This window comes from Melospiza georgiana, chromosome 1 (assembly GCF_028018845.1).
Source record: "Melospiza georgiana isolate bMelGeo1 chromosome 1, bMelGeo1.pri, whole genome shotgun sequence".
Taxonomy (NCBI): domain Eukaryota; kingdom Metazoa; phylum Chordata; class Aves; order Passeriformes; family Passerellidae; genus Melospiza; species Melospiza georgiana.
In genome coordinates this window covers 95,095,639-95,114,886 of record NC_080430.1, presented here as the reverse complement: position 1 = coordinate 95,114,886, position 19,248 = coordinate 95,095,639, and the positions used below count along the sequence as shown (strand labels likewise).

At 39.7% G+C, this 19,248-nt stretch overlaps 1 protein-coding gene across 6 annotated transcripts in view; it reads left to right on the top strand.

The window, feature by feature from the left end:
- CARMIL1 (capping protein regulator and myosin 1 linker 1) overlaps positions 1 to 19,248 on the top strand; it is a 188,959-nt gene that overhangs the window by 81,120 nt on the left and 88,591 nt on the right. For all 6 annotated transcript variants that reach the window (XM_058022148.1, XM_058022131.1, XM_058022110.1 and 3 more), the window contains exons 4-11: positions 929 to 988; positions 3,214 to 3,335; positions 5,302 to 5,399; positions 5,752 to 5,822; positions 5,961 to 6,034; positions 11,052 to 11,127; positions 13,710 to 13,798; positions 18,782 to 18,876. In XM_058022148.1, coding sequence (XP_057878131.1) covers positions 929 to 988; positions 3,214 to 3,335; positions 5,302 to 5,399; positions 5,752 to 5,822; positions 5,961 to 6,034; positions 11,052 to 11,127; positions 13,710 to 13,798; positions 18,782 to 18,876 — 685 coding nt within the window. The remainder of the gene's footprint in view (positions 1 to 928; positions 989 to 3,213; positions 3,336 to 5,301; positions 5,400 to 5,751; positions 5,823 to 5,960; positions 6,035 to 11,051; positions 11,128 to 13,709; positions 13,799 to 18,781; positions 18,877 to 19,248) is intronic.

The following is a 19,248-nucleotide window of genomic DNA, read 5'->3' as shown; positions in this document are numbered from 1 at the left end:
GGATAAGATAAAGTACAGGAAACTTTGTGCAATTCAGACAGACTGCTCAGTTGCAATGGTTTTAATGATAACTAAAAGGAAATGAGCTAATGTCTTGCCCTGTCGTCACTATTCAGTCCAAGAGGTTTGTTTCTTTCTGTATATCTCAGTTGTCGAGATGATTGTTGACATAATTGTGAATTCGGGTCTTAGCTACACTCCCTGTAGCCCTAGATTTGTCCTTGGAGAAGAATTCCCTGCCACCTTCTAAGATTCCATTTGGAGTCATGGAATCAGTGTGTTCTTCCCTGCCTAGTCTGACTGTCATCCAAATAAACCACTCAAAGTTTACGTATCATTTCCTCTCATAGTTTTAGATAAGCTAAAGCAGTCCTTGGACACTTATGTTCATATCTTTATTTACTTATTTATAGATGTTATTCATATATATGTATATATATTCATATATTTTTATTCATATATATGTATAATGTATATACATGTCCCTTTAGCTTCTGTGCAGTAAAATTTTTCACATCTGTGATGAATGTAACTAATGAATAATTGTGAAGCTGTAAAGATTGTAATAAATGATTAATCAGCCACAAGAATACACGTCAGTAGTGTATTGTATTAATGATGCTTTTTATAGGAAATTTTTTTCATAAAATTGATTGTAAGCTTTATGTGCTTATTGCTTACAGTAAAATGTCCAGTGTGGTATTCCTATAATCTCTAATAACCATTTAAACCTGTAACAAACAAATGTAAGTATTTTTTAAATGAAAAATGGGTCCAGGTATTAAGAAATACTTAGTTTCAATTACAGAAACTGATATTAAATATGAGTAGCCTGCTCAAGGTTTTCTTAACCTCATTGAGAAGTTTAAGTGCTCTTTAAAATAAGATGATGTTTGCACTAATGTGGTGTTTTCTTTTCTAACTACAGTTAGAACTAACTTTCAGCTACTTGGAAATCCAAGGAGTAACTTCCAGTAAGCCAGGCCAGGTGAGTGCATTCTAGATATAAGATACTTGTTTACTCATTGCTAAATCTGTGCCAGTCAAGGAAGTAATGCTCTGCTGTGCAGGTGTCTCCTTCCACTGAGCACACTGTGCATTTGTCTTCTTGCATTCTTGCTGGTCTAAAGTCTTAAAAATAACAATAAGAATTTAAAGAGTCATTTTTAGGAATGATTGTGCACTTGGAATAATGGTTAGAAATAGATAGGGGTTTTCTCTAGTTCAGTATGGTACAAGTTTCCATTTGTATCATAAGTGGATCTTTTTCTCAGAGCTGGTAAAGCAGTGGTGGCTGGTATGCAATCAGCACCACACAAGCTGCAGTGGCTTCTGTGGTGAAAACCTTTATGGGGCAGCCCAAAGCTACTGCTTACATTGCAGGCAGGAATGCTTTGCTTTCAACTGTTCTTTGTGCCTTTACTGGGTTCAACAAAAAATATATTTGACAGCAAGTTACGTGCCCAAAAAAGTAATGTCAAAGGGTAGGTGCTGAAAAGAAGAATGCCTTTAGAGCGTTTTTAATTCATAATCTGAGCATGTTGACAAGATTTGACAGTTCAATTGTATCAAAGTCTTCATGTGTTTCATGTGTGTTTGGCTTTTAAAGAGCTTTTAAGGAATAGGAGTGCCTGAGCTACTTTGAACTCTGAAAAGCTCTCATTGTATTAACATCTTGTCTTTTTAACCTGTCTTTTGAAGCTTTCCTTAAAGGAGGGAAAATAAAAGGTCCAGGTGTTTTAATGGGGAGACATTTACTAAATTCTAAGTTTTTGTGGCTTTTTTTTTAATTAAGGTACTAAAATGCCAGGTAACTATTACTAATTATTCCTGGAGGCATAGACAATCACTGTTGTAGCAGTATTTACAAGAGATTTTCAGCAGCCTCAATGAGCATACATTGTTCCTAAAATATTTCTTAAGGTTTTTCACGTTTACATTCATTTGTGTTTGAATTGTGTGGGACTTCTAACTGAAGGCAGAGAGAATCCTAGATTATTTCTTGTGGAGCAAATGTTTTTGTTGCAGTTTTCCTGCAAACAGCATATTATAGCTGTGATATCAGAAGGGTATAGTTTTGTGTTAGGCATCTTGTAGAGAACCATGAAGAGCTTCCTACTGTAAGAGAAGTGAGCAAACAGACAGAGGAATATCAGGAAATGTTGTGCTAATATTGGTGATGATGAAAACTGTGGTAAGTTGCCCACTCATTCATCGTCAGGGAGTGGTGGCAACAGGCTCAGAAGGGAGTTGAATTGATGGTAAAAAGTGTGAATAGTCTCAGTGTGCTTTAGGGGTAATACAGCCTCTTCTAGGATTATCATGGTGGTGACCCTGGGCATGGATTGGGAACCAAGAGAGCTCTGTGAGCCAGCTTCAATAAGAAACAATTCCCTGTATCATACTGCATAGTGTCCCCTCTCCTCCTATCTGTCTTCCCTTATTTATTCCTCATGCATGCACACACAGCTTCCTGTCCAAAAGGTGATGGCTTGGGCTGTGCTAACTATTCACACTGGAGTCAGCAGAAACATTACATTGCTTCCTGTGATGCAGCCAAAAGCAGCAGCAGAGCTGATGTGTCACTCATACCCTAATCTGATTTGGTTCTGAACACTCAATATCTAAGAGAGGCACGTTGCAAAAGGCTTTATTTATCCCCCTCTCTGAAGCACACATCACCCAGACAGCAGGACAATCATGCTGGCTGAGTTACTGCTTCATCTGCACAGACAGACAGCACAGCACCACAGCATTTTCTTAAGCAGCACAGAACAAAGCATTAGAGCTTTTCCAGAGGATCACAGCCATTAAAGACTTTTACTTTTTGCCAGAGGAAACAGGCACCCTGCTCATTCAATAGTTTCCTGCCAGGCTGTGCTTGCTTCTCCTGGTGTTCTGGGACATGTTTCAAAAGAGGACAATGCTGTGAAATTTCTTGGTTTTCAAAGTGTCAGCTGAGGTCAGGATCCTTTGAAAATTGTGTTCCCGTGGGAAGCAGAGCACTGTTAGAAAAAGCAGAGTTTGAATACGGGGGTCTTTGTACATTCAAGAACAACTTTCAGAAACTTTACCTGGTGCATTGCTGTGTCATGTCTTAAAGAATAACAAATTCCTATGAGCATTCAACTGGCATTTAAAACGTTTTCCTGTTTCATTTGTCAACATGAATTATATGATACTCTTCTCAACCTCTTGAACTTTTGGTTATAGTTGATTATGGAGACAGAGAAATGCAGCATCTCCATGAAGATGGCATCCTCAGAGGATGTGAACGAGGTGCTGGCACACATCGGGACCTGCCTCAGGAAGATATTCCCTGGACTCTCACCAGTGTAAGTATCCTTTAGGGCACCTCTAGTGGGAACAGATTGTATGGAAGCAGTGACAAGCCACCCCTTTTTGCCTGCTGGTCTCCCCACCCTGATCTCAGAAATACACTGAGGATATAAGAATCATATCCATAAGCACTAAACTTCTGTCCAGATGTATGGCAGAGCCAGGACATGGTGTAGAGCATTGGTAGACTGTTTGTCATCCTGTAGGGTCGCAAGAGCTTTTGGGTTGAATGGGGGGTGCAGTTATTTGAGGTCTTAAGTTTTTATTTTACCCTCTTGCCTCTCCAGCCTCAGATACAGCATAGGTTCTATCTTTTTGTTGTAACTGGCTCCATGTTCTGTTTTATTTTTTCCCCACCAGAAGTAAAATCTGAGTTGGGAGAGGAGGGAGAAGTTCCATTTACTTTCAGTGTTTGTGAAACAATGCACATGATTGTGAACCTTGTTCTTCAAAACTAAGCCCTGGGCAGTCTTGTCATATACTTCCTATGGTTTAACTGACTCCTTGAATTATTTGTCTCCTTGTCTGGCTTTTATTTTCATTGCCTTACTTGTGCCTTTGGTTTTCTCTCATACCTGTGTCTCTGGATTCTATCATCTTGCAGGAATTCTCAGTAGTTTTTCCTCATTTTATTTTCCTTGTTCTCAGTCATTGCCTCATTTTCATCATTCTCTACCAAGTCATGCAGCTCTACTGTATTCTCTTCAGTTCCTGGTTTTCAGCATTATTAGAAAAAAAGGGCTGTGGAAAAGTTTTCTCCCAGACATGTTGATTTTTATAAGTGAACTTTAGTGACAGACTCTAGATGTGAATGGTTAGGCTAAACTTACATGTTTTATTTTGGGTGCATGTCTTTATTATTCACCTTTCCTGTAGGTGGAGTAGGAAATCAAGTTCATAAACTCTAGATGGCAGTTTCTTTTTTTTTGTTTTCATTTTTTTCCCACTTCCAGTTTTCCTCTTGGGCAGTGTAGTTAACTGTCTTAGGGGAGATTGAGGTCTTCTTTCAAAAACATGAACATCAACTTAATGTTTGTGACGAGGGTTGCTATAAAATCTCAGTAATAATGTGAGAAATGTAGACAAAAAGAATAAAGAGTGTTGCAAGACTGTTTGTTTCTCTGGTTGTTTGTGAAGGCCTTGAACTCTCTATATGTTTTCTGTGGGTTTTCTTGAGAACATTGCTGGAGCAGTGGGTAGCTCTATGGAGTGCTTGTTTCCCAGAAAAGAAATCAAATTTCTTGCTCTCAGATAACAGTTTTCCAAAATGAAGGCATTGGAGTTGTGTAGATGATAGAGGACCAGATCAGGCAACAAAGGAGGGAAGAGATTTCTCCAGTTTTTTATTAATTCTCTTCTGCTCCACCTCCCACCCCCTCAGACCCCTCATAATTTCTATACTTTATGAGGCAGTCTTGTCATTCATAAAACCAGGTAATTTTATTTCTTAAAATGTAGGAAGGTATTGTGTTTCTTGTCTGTCTAGGGAAGAAAACTGCTACCAAATTACAAAGATTGGAGCTGGATATCTAGAGTGCGGCCTAGAGGCCACATGGAACTGCTCAGCTCTTTGCACCATGGTGCTATTTCTGCATAAAAGCAGTGTATATACAGCAGTGGTTTCAGGGTAGCCATTAATACCATGTCTCTTCCCTACTTTGGGTGTCCTGGTGTCAGATGAGGGCCACAAGCCTCCTTACATGGAGTGGTCCTGCAATACAAAAGGATTTTGTTGCTCCAATTGTCACAGGGTTAATCAAAAGAAAGAGAGAAAGAATGAATGAATGACTGTTACTCCTGCTGTGCTGCATAATGGCCTTTTAGGAAGGAAAGTGGGTTGTATTAAAAATGGTAATTCTTCCTATACACTCATTTAAAAATGCTCTTAAAATAAAAAAGGTTTATGTGTTTAAAAATACTTTCAAAGCCATGAATTATGTTTTCCCCCTCTTTTCCATCTAGGAGGATTATGAAAAAAGTAACTATGGAGCCTTCAGAAAGACTGGCTAATCTCCAGGCCCTGTGGGACAGTCAGACTGTGGCAGAACTTGGACCTTGTGGTGAGAAGGAATTTAAATGATCAAATATAGAAGAGGGCTGGAATTGCAGTGTCAGGAAGTTTAATTCTATTTTGGGCAGAAGCTTGTAAAGGTGTAATTAGTTTTAAGGTGTAATTAGTATGAGGCAGACTTACGATTGGTAGGTGAAGGCACTATATTAGGCTTTCTTGCAACTTACCACGTGAAGATAGGATAGTCTCTGTTCCTTTCATAAGCACAATGCATAGTCTTCTGAGAGAAAAAGACAGTGAGTTTTAAAAACTGGATATTTAAGTATTGAAGTGTCCTTTTAGATGTACATTTGTTTGCTTGTGTGACTACTGTGTTAAAGAGTCTCTTGGGTTGTTTGTAGGAGGCTTTTCGCAGATGTATGCCTGTGTTTGTGACTGGCTTGGATTTCCCTACAGAGAGGAAGTGCAGTGGGTAAGTGCCTGTCTTGTTCTGAAGCGCTTTTTTAGCTACCTGTACTAATAATTAAAGAACAGGTAAATCCATAATGCTTGACAAAAAATACCCCACTACAGTTCTGTAAAGGTGTATTTGGTTTTGTATTTTTAACAGGACGTTGATACGATTTATCTGACACAAGATACCAGAGAGTTGAATTTGCAAGACTTCAGCCACCTTGACCACAGGTAAACCATGTGCAGTAATCATGCTAATACTGATCAAGTGGGATGGCCCCATAGCTGTTAGTGTGAAATTACCATATGCAGCATTTTAGGTTTTCAGCACAAAGCTGCTGTTTTTGCACAAAAGCCCCATGGAAACCTCATTTCATTCAGGAGCCAGAGAAGATAAATATATTTTCTTATTGGAAGCAATCCAAAAAGTTAGAGATAGATACTTTTTCTGTGATGGCAGATATAAGAGCTCAAATTCAGCAGATAAAGCATGCATCTACATCTGGTGGGCAAAGCAAAAAAGGAAATTATGAAGTCTTTACTTCTGCAGAATCTTTTTTCTCATGGTGTACACAGTAAAGGAAATTAATTTTTGTCAGCAAGTCAGTAGAAGGTTTAAGTTGTTCAACTGAATTCCAGCCAGTTGTCTCTTCACTTATAATAGATGCTATCAAAAATATGTACTTCCAGAAAGGAACTAATTGAGGGTAATTTTGCTGTGAGATGGTGAAGCCTAGCTAAGTGTTGTGTTTAGTTTACTGAATTTAGCTGGCTGAGAAAATTGGATTCTGAGAAAGTTGAATTTGGAGATATTACAAGTAGGAGAAAATGGGAGGGAAGCTTAACTAAAATTTGTCATTATACAAAGGAAACTGAAAAATTTAAGAAAGTGTAAATAAGATCGAGAAAGCATTTGTTTCTTTGGGAGAAACCAGTGAAAGAATTAAGGATCTACCACAGATACAATGTTAAAATATCATAACAGAAAGGCTTGACATGGACGTAGGTAAATAAGAGTATTTTGCCGCAGCATTCTTTGCAGGTTTAAGCTGTCTGGTGTGTGAACTTGCAGAATGTCCCATTCAAAGATTTAGCTCATTTTCTGTGCCACATTTTCACAGCCTGCAGTGAATCCTTTGGCAAAGTTACCAAGCAGTATCTGTGTTGACCAACTCAGAGGGAACTCAAGGCTACAGGGCTGCAGCTGGTGTGTGGCAGATGTAGCCAAAGACTCTTTCCTTGGTTAAGCCTTGCTGAAAGAGGATAAGGGAAGGAATACTATTAAGCACAAGCAAATTTGGGGCAAGAACTTAATGATGCCTTAAACATTTATTGCAAGAGGAAGTGATGAGAAGACTCTGGGACATTCTTGAGAAAGTCACCTACAGATACCCAGCCTCAATAGATAATAAATGTTTGAACAATTCACTAGGAAAGAGTAGATAGAATTGTTTTAAATATTTAGAATATCTCAACAGGTGCAAATGAGTTTGGCTTCCAGAAAATGAGATAATGGGGCTTGTTGTTTTAGAAAATATTTTCATTAAAATATACCTTACAAAATTGCTGAAGAAATGTGTTTGTGCTGTTAAGCAAAGTCTTTTCTTGTCTAAGTCCAAAGATTCAAATCTATTTTGGAGCCATTTAGATGCTATGGAATCCATCTTGTGATGAGAACATCTACATGTTGAGGACTGAACTAAAGAACACATTTTGGATTTAAATTTCAAGAAGATGAAAATTTTAAGAAAGCCAAACCCTTGTTATTCACTAAAAATACAAATTAGGAATGGAAATCCCAGTCAATTCAAGAATGTTTGTAAGCATTTTCCAATCTGTTTAAGACAGTGGAGCTGCTGTGAATTTACTGTGTAAATTCACAGTGTGTCATTTTTCTTTTGGATTTTGAGAGACTGTTGTATATCCCATTCACCTAATTTCTGAGGTTGCTGAACCGATATAGTTTATGTTGTGTAGGAGCTCTGAAGCAAGGTAGGGCAGGTGCCTCAGTTCTCTAAATACAGGGCTATGCATTGCAAAAATAAACAATTTGTGTTTTTCCAAGTAAAACATTTCAGTTAAAGGTCAACATAAGATGGCATGAATTATAGATGAATTTAAGTTCCCAGAGCATCACAGCATGGCTTGCTGCATGGGAACATGACTTCTGAGGTTTTATCTGAAGCTATGTTATGTTGTGAACCGTATAATTGTTAAAAAAAAAAAAGACTCAAAGTGAAAAGTGAAAAAGGGCTTATTTGATATGGTTGCATGATCTTCATCTGTGTTGCATATGTTTTAGCTTATTTGGACATTCAAAAAAGTTTAAAAAAATGTAATTGTTTAGATTTTTTCATTGTGCCGTTGAGATTTCTTGCCATCTGAAATACGCAGGGGGACTGGGATGTTGAAAAAATGTGAAAGCATTAGATACACTGGAATCTTGTTGAGGCTTGGAGAGATTACCTGCATTCCAGAAGTACAGAATCTGTTTTTACTTTAAGATGGCACAGATTTATCTTTCATAAATACTACTTTATTCTGGATGGCAATTTTAATTAATGTGAACATCTCAATGTAACTCTGTGAGGGAAAGTTATGAGAATGCCCTGCTATTGTAACTGGTTCTTAGCTTTCTTTCATACCGTATTGGAAAAGAATTCAGGTTATTGTTAAAACCACATCTAGACTGCAATAGAATAAAATGAATCAAGCAATATATAATTTTGAAAAGAAAAACTCGATAACATGAATATTTGGGTTAAATGAGCTTAAAGCAAGAGAAGGATTAGAGGTAAATTCCTGAAGGGCACCCTTCTGACCCACTGGTCAGAAGCACCTTCAGAAACTGGAACAAAAAGTCTTACCTTAAAATCAGATGGTAGAATTTGATAAAGCAAAGTTTGTAGACAATAAGTACAGCTGCTTGCAGAACAGGCAGGGACTCCAGTGTCTGCAGGAATGTTGGGAGTAGGGAAAGAGATGTGTGGAGGGGAGCAGTTGGTGTTTGTGGAAGTCCCAGGCAGATCTGTGCATGACTGGGGTTTGAACAACAGGCCTTGGATACCGCCAAAGATTAAACTATTCAAGAAACATTGTTGCAGCTGGACAGGAATATTTTAAAATAAATCAGCCCAGCTGATTTGCAAGTTCTCTTCTTTAAGTATTTCTTGAAAGTGTCATAGCTCTGCCCCCGAGATGGAGCAGCCCTTGTCTGTCCTTCAGCCATTTCTCTCCCGAGCCGCAGAAAGAAGGGGGAGAAAGGCACAGCCTCAGGCAAGATCTGTCTGCAGCCACGCTCCTGTCCAGAAGTTCCTGAGCTCTTGCCAGCCCTCCAAGCTGCCTTACCAGCTCCCTGGCAGTGTGAGCACTTGCAGTTGGTGATCCCCAATCATTGTCCTGCTGTTCCTTTGAGGAACTGGGCTGCTGCTGACAGCTGACCTACAAATGCTCGTGGTACCTTCTGCTGCTTTTGGAGGTGGTGCTCCACAGCATGACCAACTCTGCTCCACCGGTGCCAGCCTGTCCACTGTGTGCCCAGCTGTGCTGCATGGTTACTGCTGTATGAACAAACCAAAATTTCACCTGAAAAATTGATTTTACATTCATTCCACTTCCAAGGCAAAGGCAGTGGCAAGGGATGCATCAAAGCTGCAAATCCATTACCACCTTACCAGGGAACCACAGAGGGAGAAGCAAACCTCTCTGTCTGTGGGCATTCCATACTCCATGGAAAGATTCCTGCCTGCCCAGCCTAAGGGGGAAGTACTTCTGGGTTGTTATTTTTTCTCACCTAACATTTCTGCAGTTAGTTAGTGCTTTACATGGAGATGAAGTGTGTGTGTGTGGTGTGTGTTTGTGTAGGAGCAAAAACAACGTGGGGGACAGAAATAAATCTGTGCACTCGACGAAGCTGCTAAGTCTCTGCTTGTGGAAACGAATTCACCACACAACGTGATGTGTGCTGTGAACAAGATGGAAAGATGGCTTAAATCCTTGAAGGGCACCCCACACTAGTTCCTTTGCAGGAGTGTGAAAATGTCTATTTGCATGAGCTTCTCAGTTGGTGAGCTACAGCCTTTTGCTGCAAAATGCTGCACCTTCGAATCTGTTACCTTAGTGATGGTTGTACTTCCAAATGTAGCTACTGCAGTTCCCAATATAGCCCGTGGATTGCTTGTCCACGTGATGTCGCCTTGTCTCCTGGCTTTCCTGTGTGTTTAACAATCTCCCCAAAGTGTCTGCGTGTTTGCAGAGGAAAACTGGAGGAGGGGAAGAATAAAAAGAAGATGGGAGAAGGGTGCTGCATGTTAAGTGCAGACCCGTGTACCCGTGTATGTCCTGAATGAAGGATCGGGCGGGGTTGGACTAGCTTATCAAAGCCAATACTTTAAAAATTCTCCCTAGAAAAACAGGCTTGAAAGGCACTGGTTTGCTGGTTTGATGAGTTAGTTTATGTGTGTTACAGCTCTTTATTTCATGATGAAGACACAAGGACTTTCTAAGGAGCTGTTAAGCCTCTGTGTAGGTGTGTGTAAGTGTTTAATATGCAGCACCAAACTGATCAGAGTGCTGCACTGTTAAACGGTGTGATAGTGCTTGATGAATGAATCTGCTGGGGGGAGCGTGCAGACGTGACATTCATCAACGCCTGCTGCTGCAGAAACTTAACACAGGGAGAGCAGATCGCGTTAAGAGGCTTGGAGTGAAGAAAATGCGAATAATTTAGAATTTCATTTGTGAAATCCCTTTCACAATTAAGGAGGGTTTGTGCTGAATGTCGCATTATCCTGTTGCAGGTCTCCTGTTTCCTGGGGGAGTTTAACTATAAGAGATGAGACAAGGTGGTGTTCTCTAGAAGCATTCAGTCATGGAATTCTATTAAATCATCAGACTGCCAAAAAGCTTTTTAGCGTCATGCTAAATTATAATTAGAGGTGATTAAGAGGCTTAAACATGTCACAGGCTGAAGAAAAAGTTATGCTAAAAGTAGGAATGGCAGTCCAGACAAATTCCTGATTTAAAAATTCATACTAGAATGGATGCTAGTTGTCCAGCCAGAAATTTTTATTAAAATAAGAGGAAGACGTGCAGCTGCTATTTTTTTGAATGAAGAGCTTTGTGTAATGGGGATGGTAGGCAATTAGCATTGCAAAACTATGGGGAATGAGATATGGAAGAACACTTAGGAGATTGTTTCAAATGTCAGTTATATGAAATGTGTGTAAAAGTGTTTTTTCTTTTCTAGAGACTTAATACCTATAGTTGCTGCTCTGGAGTATAATCAGTGGTTTACAAAGCTGTCCTCCAAGGATCTGAAATTAGTAAGTAATAAATTGAAACAATATATCTGCTTCTACCAGGCTGTGCTGTGTTTTAAAGGATACTGTTACATTTTTTAAAGTGAAATATTTTTAGCAAATACAACTGGGCAATCTGTTGCCAAATTTTTTTTCCCTGGAATTGTATCAGAAAAATATAAACTGTTGGATAGTCAGTTTGCACCGTAAAAGCACTGCTGAGAATGAGGTCTTGTCAAAATTTCAAATGATGCGGTTTGAAAACTTTGTTGGTTGAAAGTAGTGGCCTATAAAACTTCATTAGGCATTGCTGACTCCCCCAGACAATATTATGTGACTGATTGGAAACTAACTTCAAAGCAGCCAGAAATCTTAGTTACTTTTGGAGGTGAAGACAAAAGGCCAAGATTATGTGGATTTTTTCCTGCATAAAGCACATTTTTTCTGTGTAATTTTCATTGCAACTTGATTATTTTCACTCCCAGTTTTCCAAAACATTGATGTGTGCCACCAGTATTTTTCCATATCAGTTTTCATTGCTAAAAAAAAAAAAGAGGGCATGTCTAAACAAGTTAGACGACTGAAAAAAGGGCCAAGAAAAGCAGTAATTCAGTGACAATTTAAATATGTCAAAATATGCTATTTCTCCCGAAGACTGTAGGCACAGGTGGAGGTTTGCTTGAGAAACTGTTTTTATGCTTCCCTCCAGAAGCTTTTGCCTTTAAAAATTAGTGTTACATTTCCTCTTGTTTAAATTGATGCCATTATATTGCTAAGCTATTACATTGCTAAGCTATCATTTCCAATGAAAATTCAGTAGGAACTTGGCAAAAGAGTAGGCAAAAAAACTTCTTTCCTGCTGGGAGATCTCTCTCAAAGTTATGCACAGAATGAAGGTAGTGGTATTTTTAGCACTGTTGTAGTTTGCTGTTAAAATCAACATTGTTAAAAGGTACAATGCAATTAATCAGTTTCTGCTTCAGTGAAATGAGATAGTTTGCTTAGTTAGAAGACTGGCTGGTGTAGTTTGTTCAGAACAAAACCTGGCCATGTTATCTGAGATATATTTATGTGAATGTTTCAGGGTTTTTTCTAAGTAGCTTTCCTGTGTAAAACAAATAAACTTAGTCAGTCTAGGAAATGCATCAGTTACTTAAAAATCCCAACCTCTTATCGTCCACACATTTAATTTTTAAGTCAAAAATGAGGAAAATGTAGATTGTTGGGCAGTAAATCCATGCCCTAAGAGCACTGCCAAGGGTCACTATGAGGTCAGACGTGTCCGGAGGCCATCGAGTGCATTGTGTTTCACGAGTCCCACTCTGGCATTGTGTTTGATGCACAGTGCCCACATTGATTTTACAGTACAGGCATGAAACTTTCCACTTGCAGTCACAGTACTGTAGAAATATTGTGGTAATATTCTGAATTGTTAAAACATGGATGGTAAAGAAAGCATTGGGAAGATGGCTGAGTCGACTGTCTTCACCAAAAGTTGTCAACCTTTACCGCATAAAGGATTAATAAGATTTTACGTGAGTGGTAGAGCAGATTTGTTTTGTTTAGAGTGGGTTTTTTTGAACATTCAGTTAGTTTAAAAGTAAAAAAAAAAAACAAAAAAACCCCAAACCCTAAAAAATACACAAACTAGAAAATGTCAGATAGTCATTAGAGACAAAGATACCCCAGGTATGAATGTCACATTGTAGTCTTTAAAGGCAGGTAATAGAATAGTTTCAGCACTTCATGATCATGACTGAAATTCAGCTTTGGATATCACATGAATGCTGGTTAGTATGAGCTGTAGGGGGAAAAAGAAAAGTCAAATCCAGAAGCAAAATAAAAGTTTGTAATAAAAGGTGATGATGTACAGAGTTCATTGCATGGCTTTTGAATGATTACGGTTTTCTGTCTCTATCTGAATGAGCAGAGCAAACAAACTTTTGTTGTCATGTTTTGTTCATGGCACTTGCAAATATCCATGCAAATTCTAGAATTCAACCACAGAAATAACATGAGATGGGATTTGCTTCTCCATAGGCTGGAAGAATTCATACTCAAATATACTGGCCCTTAACCACTAGTCCTTGGGAGCCTTTGGAGGACCTCTCTAGCTAGGGTACTTTTGCTCCTGAGGTTTTTGGGATTTTTTTTTTTTTTTGTTTGTTTGCCTTCTAACCTATTTCTTTGTGTTTAGTTGTCATTCCTGGTCAGGCTTTATTCATTCTCCTTTGCACTAGTTACCACTTTTTTTTTCTGCAGAAGTAGTGTGCATATGAATAAGATTTCTTTTAAAATTGAGTGAGAGTTTTTCCTGAACCACATGATTTAGATTGTTTTCACTATCATTATAAAAATTCTGCCCCTTTTGGTTAGGCAGCCTGATTCATTAGTTACTTGCTTTTAGTCTGCCTCCTGCTTCTCTTAAGTATTTTCCAGAAGTCTTCTGTTCACTCTCCTGAATGTTTCTGGTATTTTTACTTTCTTATTTATGTATAACAAGAAGATGGTTGTGGCCCGGGCCCCATTACAACGTACAGCTTAACTCGATAACTGTCTGTTCCGTGTTTGTGTTCTTTAACTCTGTTCTGTCTTTTCTGTGGCAGTCCACTGATCTCTGTGAGCAGATACTGCGAGTGGTGAGTAGGTCCAGTCGCTTGGAAGAGCTGGTATTAGAGAATGCCGGGCTTAGAACGTAAGTAATTCCTTCACAATGTCGCTCCAGGTGCTGCTTGCTCCCACTAAAAGGGATGGTGTGGTGTAGGTTAGCCAGAATAAGCATTAAAAACAGCTGTGCTCAATGTTTGTCTAGTTCTGAGGAGCCTCTAGTCACAAGCTTTTTATCAGATTTTCCAGAGGGTCTGTATGTCCAGGAAATCCCTTTCCACTGATGTTTTTTAGGATTCTCCCTGGAAAGTTGGGCTAAGTAGAGCAAAGTGATTGAAAGAGAGTGTAAACCTTAAACTGGCTCCTACTGTTCCTCTCCCAGATGTGGGTCCAATAGAAGTATCAACATCTTTTTATCACTTAAAAAACAGTGTTTTTTGTTAAAAAACCCATACTATTCCATATGCCATATCATGTTCTTGTTGTTTCATTTCCAAATGAGTTTGTGTTATCTTAATGTGGATTGCTGTCTGCTCAAATATAAAAAGACTTCTACATTAACAACTCTTGAAGAAAGTAGATCAGTAAGTTTAATGGCTTGCCATAGGCTTAGAAGGAAGATACACAGAAATAAGCCATACAATTAAATCCTTGCATATGTTTTAAATACAGGAAGTTGTAGTTACTGGGTATTTGCTTTTTTTCCCCCTTCGCAGGAAATAGAAGCAAAGTTCAAGTTACTTCCAGCTGTGCTAGGTTATACTTGCAGTGCTTGCTTAAGTGTTAGGGTAGTGTCCAAGACGATGCAGACATAGAGCTAATGAATTTTTTTTTAAATTAAAAAAGCAATGTAAAGGTGGGAGAAGCAGAACACTATGTAGAATTACAAATAAAGGGAAATAAGCATAGTGGAGATATTTGGTGTGCCTTACATTGTCTCCTCTTCCATTATTGGAGTCTTTTTACCCTTTTTAAAGTTCATTTTGCATTGAAATGCCTTTGAAAGAAAATTGCCTGCATGACACAAGAAATTTGAGGTCGAGTTTGGAATAATATGGGAACTTTTTGATCACTAGTGCACTGCCTTTAATAGCTGTCATTCAAACATAAGCTCCTGGTTTTAATCTTGTTTTCCAGTATGTGCCTCAAAATCTAGTGATAATCATTAGTATTAAAGGATATGTTGAATACCTTTGCACATTGCCTACCTTAATTTATCACAGTTGGATTAACTGCTTTCAGTTTTAACAGGACCTGACAGATAATCAACCTGTGACTTTGGTTTTCCTGTCTCGATCTACATGCAGAGTGTTTGGCATTGTGCCTTGGTGTGTATCTGTTCTGATCAACACTGTCTGTTTTTGCCAAGGATGCATTTGTCAGTTTTGCCATTTTTCATATCTGTTTGCTAGGAGACCCTGTTGTTGCTGGCTATCTTCCTTCCCATGGCTTACAGACCAGTCATTTTTAATGAGCTGTGATACAATGCCAAACCAGGGTTAAGCAAGAGCTACCAAGAGTAAAGCTGTAGGAAATAACCTGAGCAGCTGCAAGAACATATTTCTTCCTGCAGCAGAGTCAGTTTAAGATAATTCTGTTCTTTTCTATCTCCAGCCACTCATTTCTGTGATTTGGTTTGGGCCACAGCCTCATAAACACTTGCCATCCTCCCAAATGATGAAACAGCAAACTATTGTGCAGTAGCAGTAATAAAGACCCAGAACTAGGGAAGTGTGAACTTCCTGCTGGGAAAAACAGGATGTCAAATGAAGGCCCCTGTCTGATGAGATTTGTGCTTTCCAGTTTAGATGTTCTTGGAAATTTTATCCCCATTTCTATTGCTTTAACTACACATACTGGATGCAGTTTAGATACCACTGGAAGGCTTCAATGCATATATTGAATATATATAAAACACTAATGATTTTGTAGTGTTTTAATTAACATTTGTGATGTCCAGACTTCAGGGAGAGCAGAGTCATTCAGGCTGGCTCAAAAAAATAAGCTTGAAAAGAGTGTTAATCTCTGAGGTATTTTAGAGGAATGAGGCAGTATGTGATAACCAAAATACTGATTTCTGAGTGGGCAGCTCAGCCTGTTGATTAGGGTGGGCTTTGGTGTCTACCAGCCTTTGAAGCTTGGCCTGACAGGCACAGGCTGTGTGTGGTGGGAGCTGCCTTTGGCCTGCGCTGTTGGGAGATGCTAAATGGCAAGGACTTGGATATTAGGAAAAGATTCTTCCTCCAGAGGGTGGTTGGGTGCTGAAACAGACTCCCCAGGGAGCCAGCCTGGCCCCAACCCTGCCAGAGCTCAAGGAACATTTGGACAACAGTTTCAGGCACATGGTGGAGCTGTTGGGGTCCAACTCTGTTCAGCGCCAGGAGTTGGACTCAATCCTTGGGAGTCCCTTCCAACTCAGGATATTTTGTGATTTCCATGGAACTGCAAGGCAGACTTCCCAGTCTGCAAAGGCCTGTTTGCAGAAGCTGGTGCAAGTGGTTTATTTGTTGCACTTCCATGTTCTCTGAAAGCTGGCACGCAGAATGTCCCTGCCTCCTTTCACACTGTCCTGTGCAGCCCTGTTCCAAAGGGAATGGCCAGCTGCCACATGGGGAACAAGAGAAGTGCCTGTTGCTGGACTTTGAGGGCCTAGAGGGCCTTTGACAGTCAAGTGGAGTCTTCTCTTTCCCTTCTTGACAATGTCCTTAGACCTAAGAGTGTTGCTTTCTCCCACATATCCTCTGTTTTTCTGTTACAGGGACGTTGTCTAGCCAGATCTCAAGGAATTGTTTTGTTTGTCTGAGAGTTCCAGATTGGTAGTATTCTGTCCCTTGATGAAATATCCTTAGTCTGTCGTATGTATAGTTGAATTGAATCTTTTTGGGGCTTTACCTCCAAGCCTCAATAAGCTTGTTTCAGCCAAGCATGGCTGTGTAATGCATACAGAGTAAGCTTCATGCTTTTTAGAAAGTTTCAGACTTAGACCACATGCTCTGTTCCTAAGTGTGCAGCCAAAAGAAGTAACAAATTTCATTACTTGAAGCAAATAGTGAACAAAGAAGGAGAAGAGATGTTCCCCCATGAGTAGAGCTAAGGTGCCTCTGTTTATGGCAGAGATTGCACAGGGAGTGTGTGTTATTTGTTGTATTTTTTTTTCCAAAATGAGCCTTGGAGCCCTGTGAGCCCAATATAGATAGTGCTTTGTGGTGGGAGTTGCTTTGCTGTGCCTTTGCTGAGTAGTTCACACACACACTAGTTGTCCAAAACACTCTGGTAATCCTGCCTATATTGCTGGCAAAAGCTGGAGGAGAGTTTGCAAACAAGCCTGGAGGTATAGGCAAAGTATTGTAATGACAAGAATCTGTTAGGGATAAAGGAAGAGGAGGAAACTCCTCAAGAGGAAAGGGTTTGTTGCTTTTTAATTCAAAACCTAATTTTTCTTGGCTGGACATAAGGAGCTTGATTCAGATGCCTAAGGGCAGGCATCTAGTACCATTTGAAATGCTGGAGGATTTTCAGAGTGTTGGCAAATGTCACTGAGGACCTACAGGAGATCTGTAGTCTTCTGCAGCAGCAGCTGGTAGCAAAGCAGGAGACCCTGGGGCCTGTCAGGTGGCAAGGTTTCAAGTCCAGAAGTTCTTTTTGTTGAGTGTTTGTATTCACATGCTGCTTGTATTTTAGGAAGAGAATGTGTTTTTCCTAAAGGCAGCCCTTCATCACGCATCTGCAGTGCTGGAACCAGTTCTAGCCCTAGAAGGACATAGGGTTTCAAAGAGAAATTAAACTTCCCTGGAGCATCCCTGTACTCCAGTAAACTTTGTAACTTCAGATAACCAAAAGCTATTGAGGCTGTTGCTGTTCAGCTTCCTTTCTTTTCCACATACTAGAAGAGGATGCTGCCTCCTCTGTGGTTCTGAGCACAGAGTTTTGTGGTAGGCAGGATCTGTTCCAAGGAAAGAGGGCAGTGTTAATGAGCATTTTGGTAGTTCTCCACCATTGGCCAACAGGAGAAGAAATAATATACTTCAAGGCAGAGGGAGAAAGAAGGAATTTCAAGACATCATTTTGCTTTCTATCTTGGCGTCTAACTTAGGTGAAGTAAGAGCACTGAAGTTACAGCCTCACTTTATCAACTACCTGCAGAAGGTGTAGTCTCTTATCACATCATAACTTCTCAGCTGATATGAGAACAGGTTGGAGGGTTTGTGTTAGAGCTGATAAAACATCAGCCTTCTGACTTCATGCAAGGAATGTGTCTCCACCAGAGTGTGACAGTGTGGTGTGCAACAAAGCCCAAGCTAGCTTTCAGCTTGGTGCTGTGGGAGCGCAGAGCTTGCAGGCAGGGCAGTGCTCCCTTGCCTCTCAAGTGGCTTTGGAGCAGAGCTCATGCTGCTACATCTGCCCACCATAGTTGGTTAAGGTTGCTTTAAAGCTCTCTGTGCTGCCTGCCTGGCTGTTGTCAGCATTACAGAACTGATACTCTGCATCTCTTTTGGATCCATTGCTGGGGCTGTGATCAGCCAGTCGTGCCCTTTGATGCTTCTTACTGTAAAAAGAAGCAAAAGACCAGCTCATCAGTGTGCTGCTGCTCTTTGAGAGAGCTATTCCTGCAGTTTTATAAGGTTAGAAATACTGCTGGATATGCTGCAAAGCCCATTTGAGTGACTATTGGCAGAAAGCTGCTGCCAGGGAGCAGGATGATGGCTTGTGAGTGAAGGAGGTGATGGTGTGCATCTCCAAATCCAGAGAGATGCAAGATGTGGTCAAGTTTTGAGATATTCTGTGTAACTCCTGCTTTATACCTTCAGATCTCTGTCAAAAGCATTTTAGTCTTTGATTGTATACTCTTCAGGTCTCTTAGGTCACAGAATGAATAAATAACAAAGTGACTCCCTGTGAAAGATAGCAAATTAGCCAGATAAGCATTGTTTAGAACCAGGAGGAATCAGTTAGTGCTCTGCACTAGCAAAGACCACTTGTGTCTAGTAATCCCTTGATGCTTTTAAGCTTTGTATGTGCTGTTGGCAGAGGAGATAACAGGATTCCTTCTCCCTCTCTTTTTTTGTTGCAGGGATTTTGCACAGAAACTAGCCAGTGCCCTAGCCCATAATCCCAACTCAGGACTCCATACGATCAACCTTGCTAGCAATCCCCTTGAAGATAGAGGTACTGTAACATTTACATTTTTCCCTTTCTAGAAATGTAATAGGAGGATTATTGCTGCTGCACTCAGCTTTGCCTGAAGAATAGGTTATTGTTTAATGCTACTGTAAATTTCTGTTGTTCACAAATGACTGAGAATTGCCATTCTTTTTGACTTATGCATATCCATTGGTGTGTTGAGAAATATTTAAATGTCTGAAACCAACCAAGGATTTTAAAGGAAGACAAAACACAGTGATTGTTTTAAAAAAAACTCTAGTTTTTAAGAGGTGTACCTTTTTAAAAGCAGTGTAATCAGTAGAAAGATGAAGCATAAGGCAACTTTGTTTTTTGGTTTGCATTTTTCTGATGGTTTTATATTTTTATTTCAGCTGT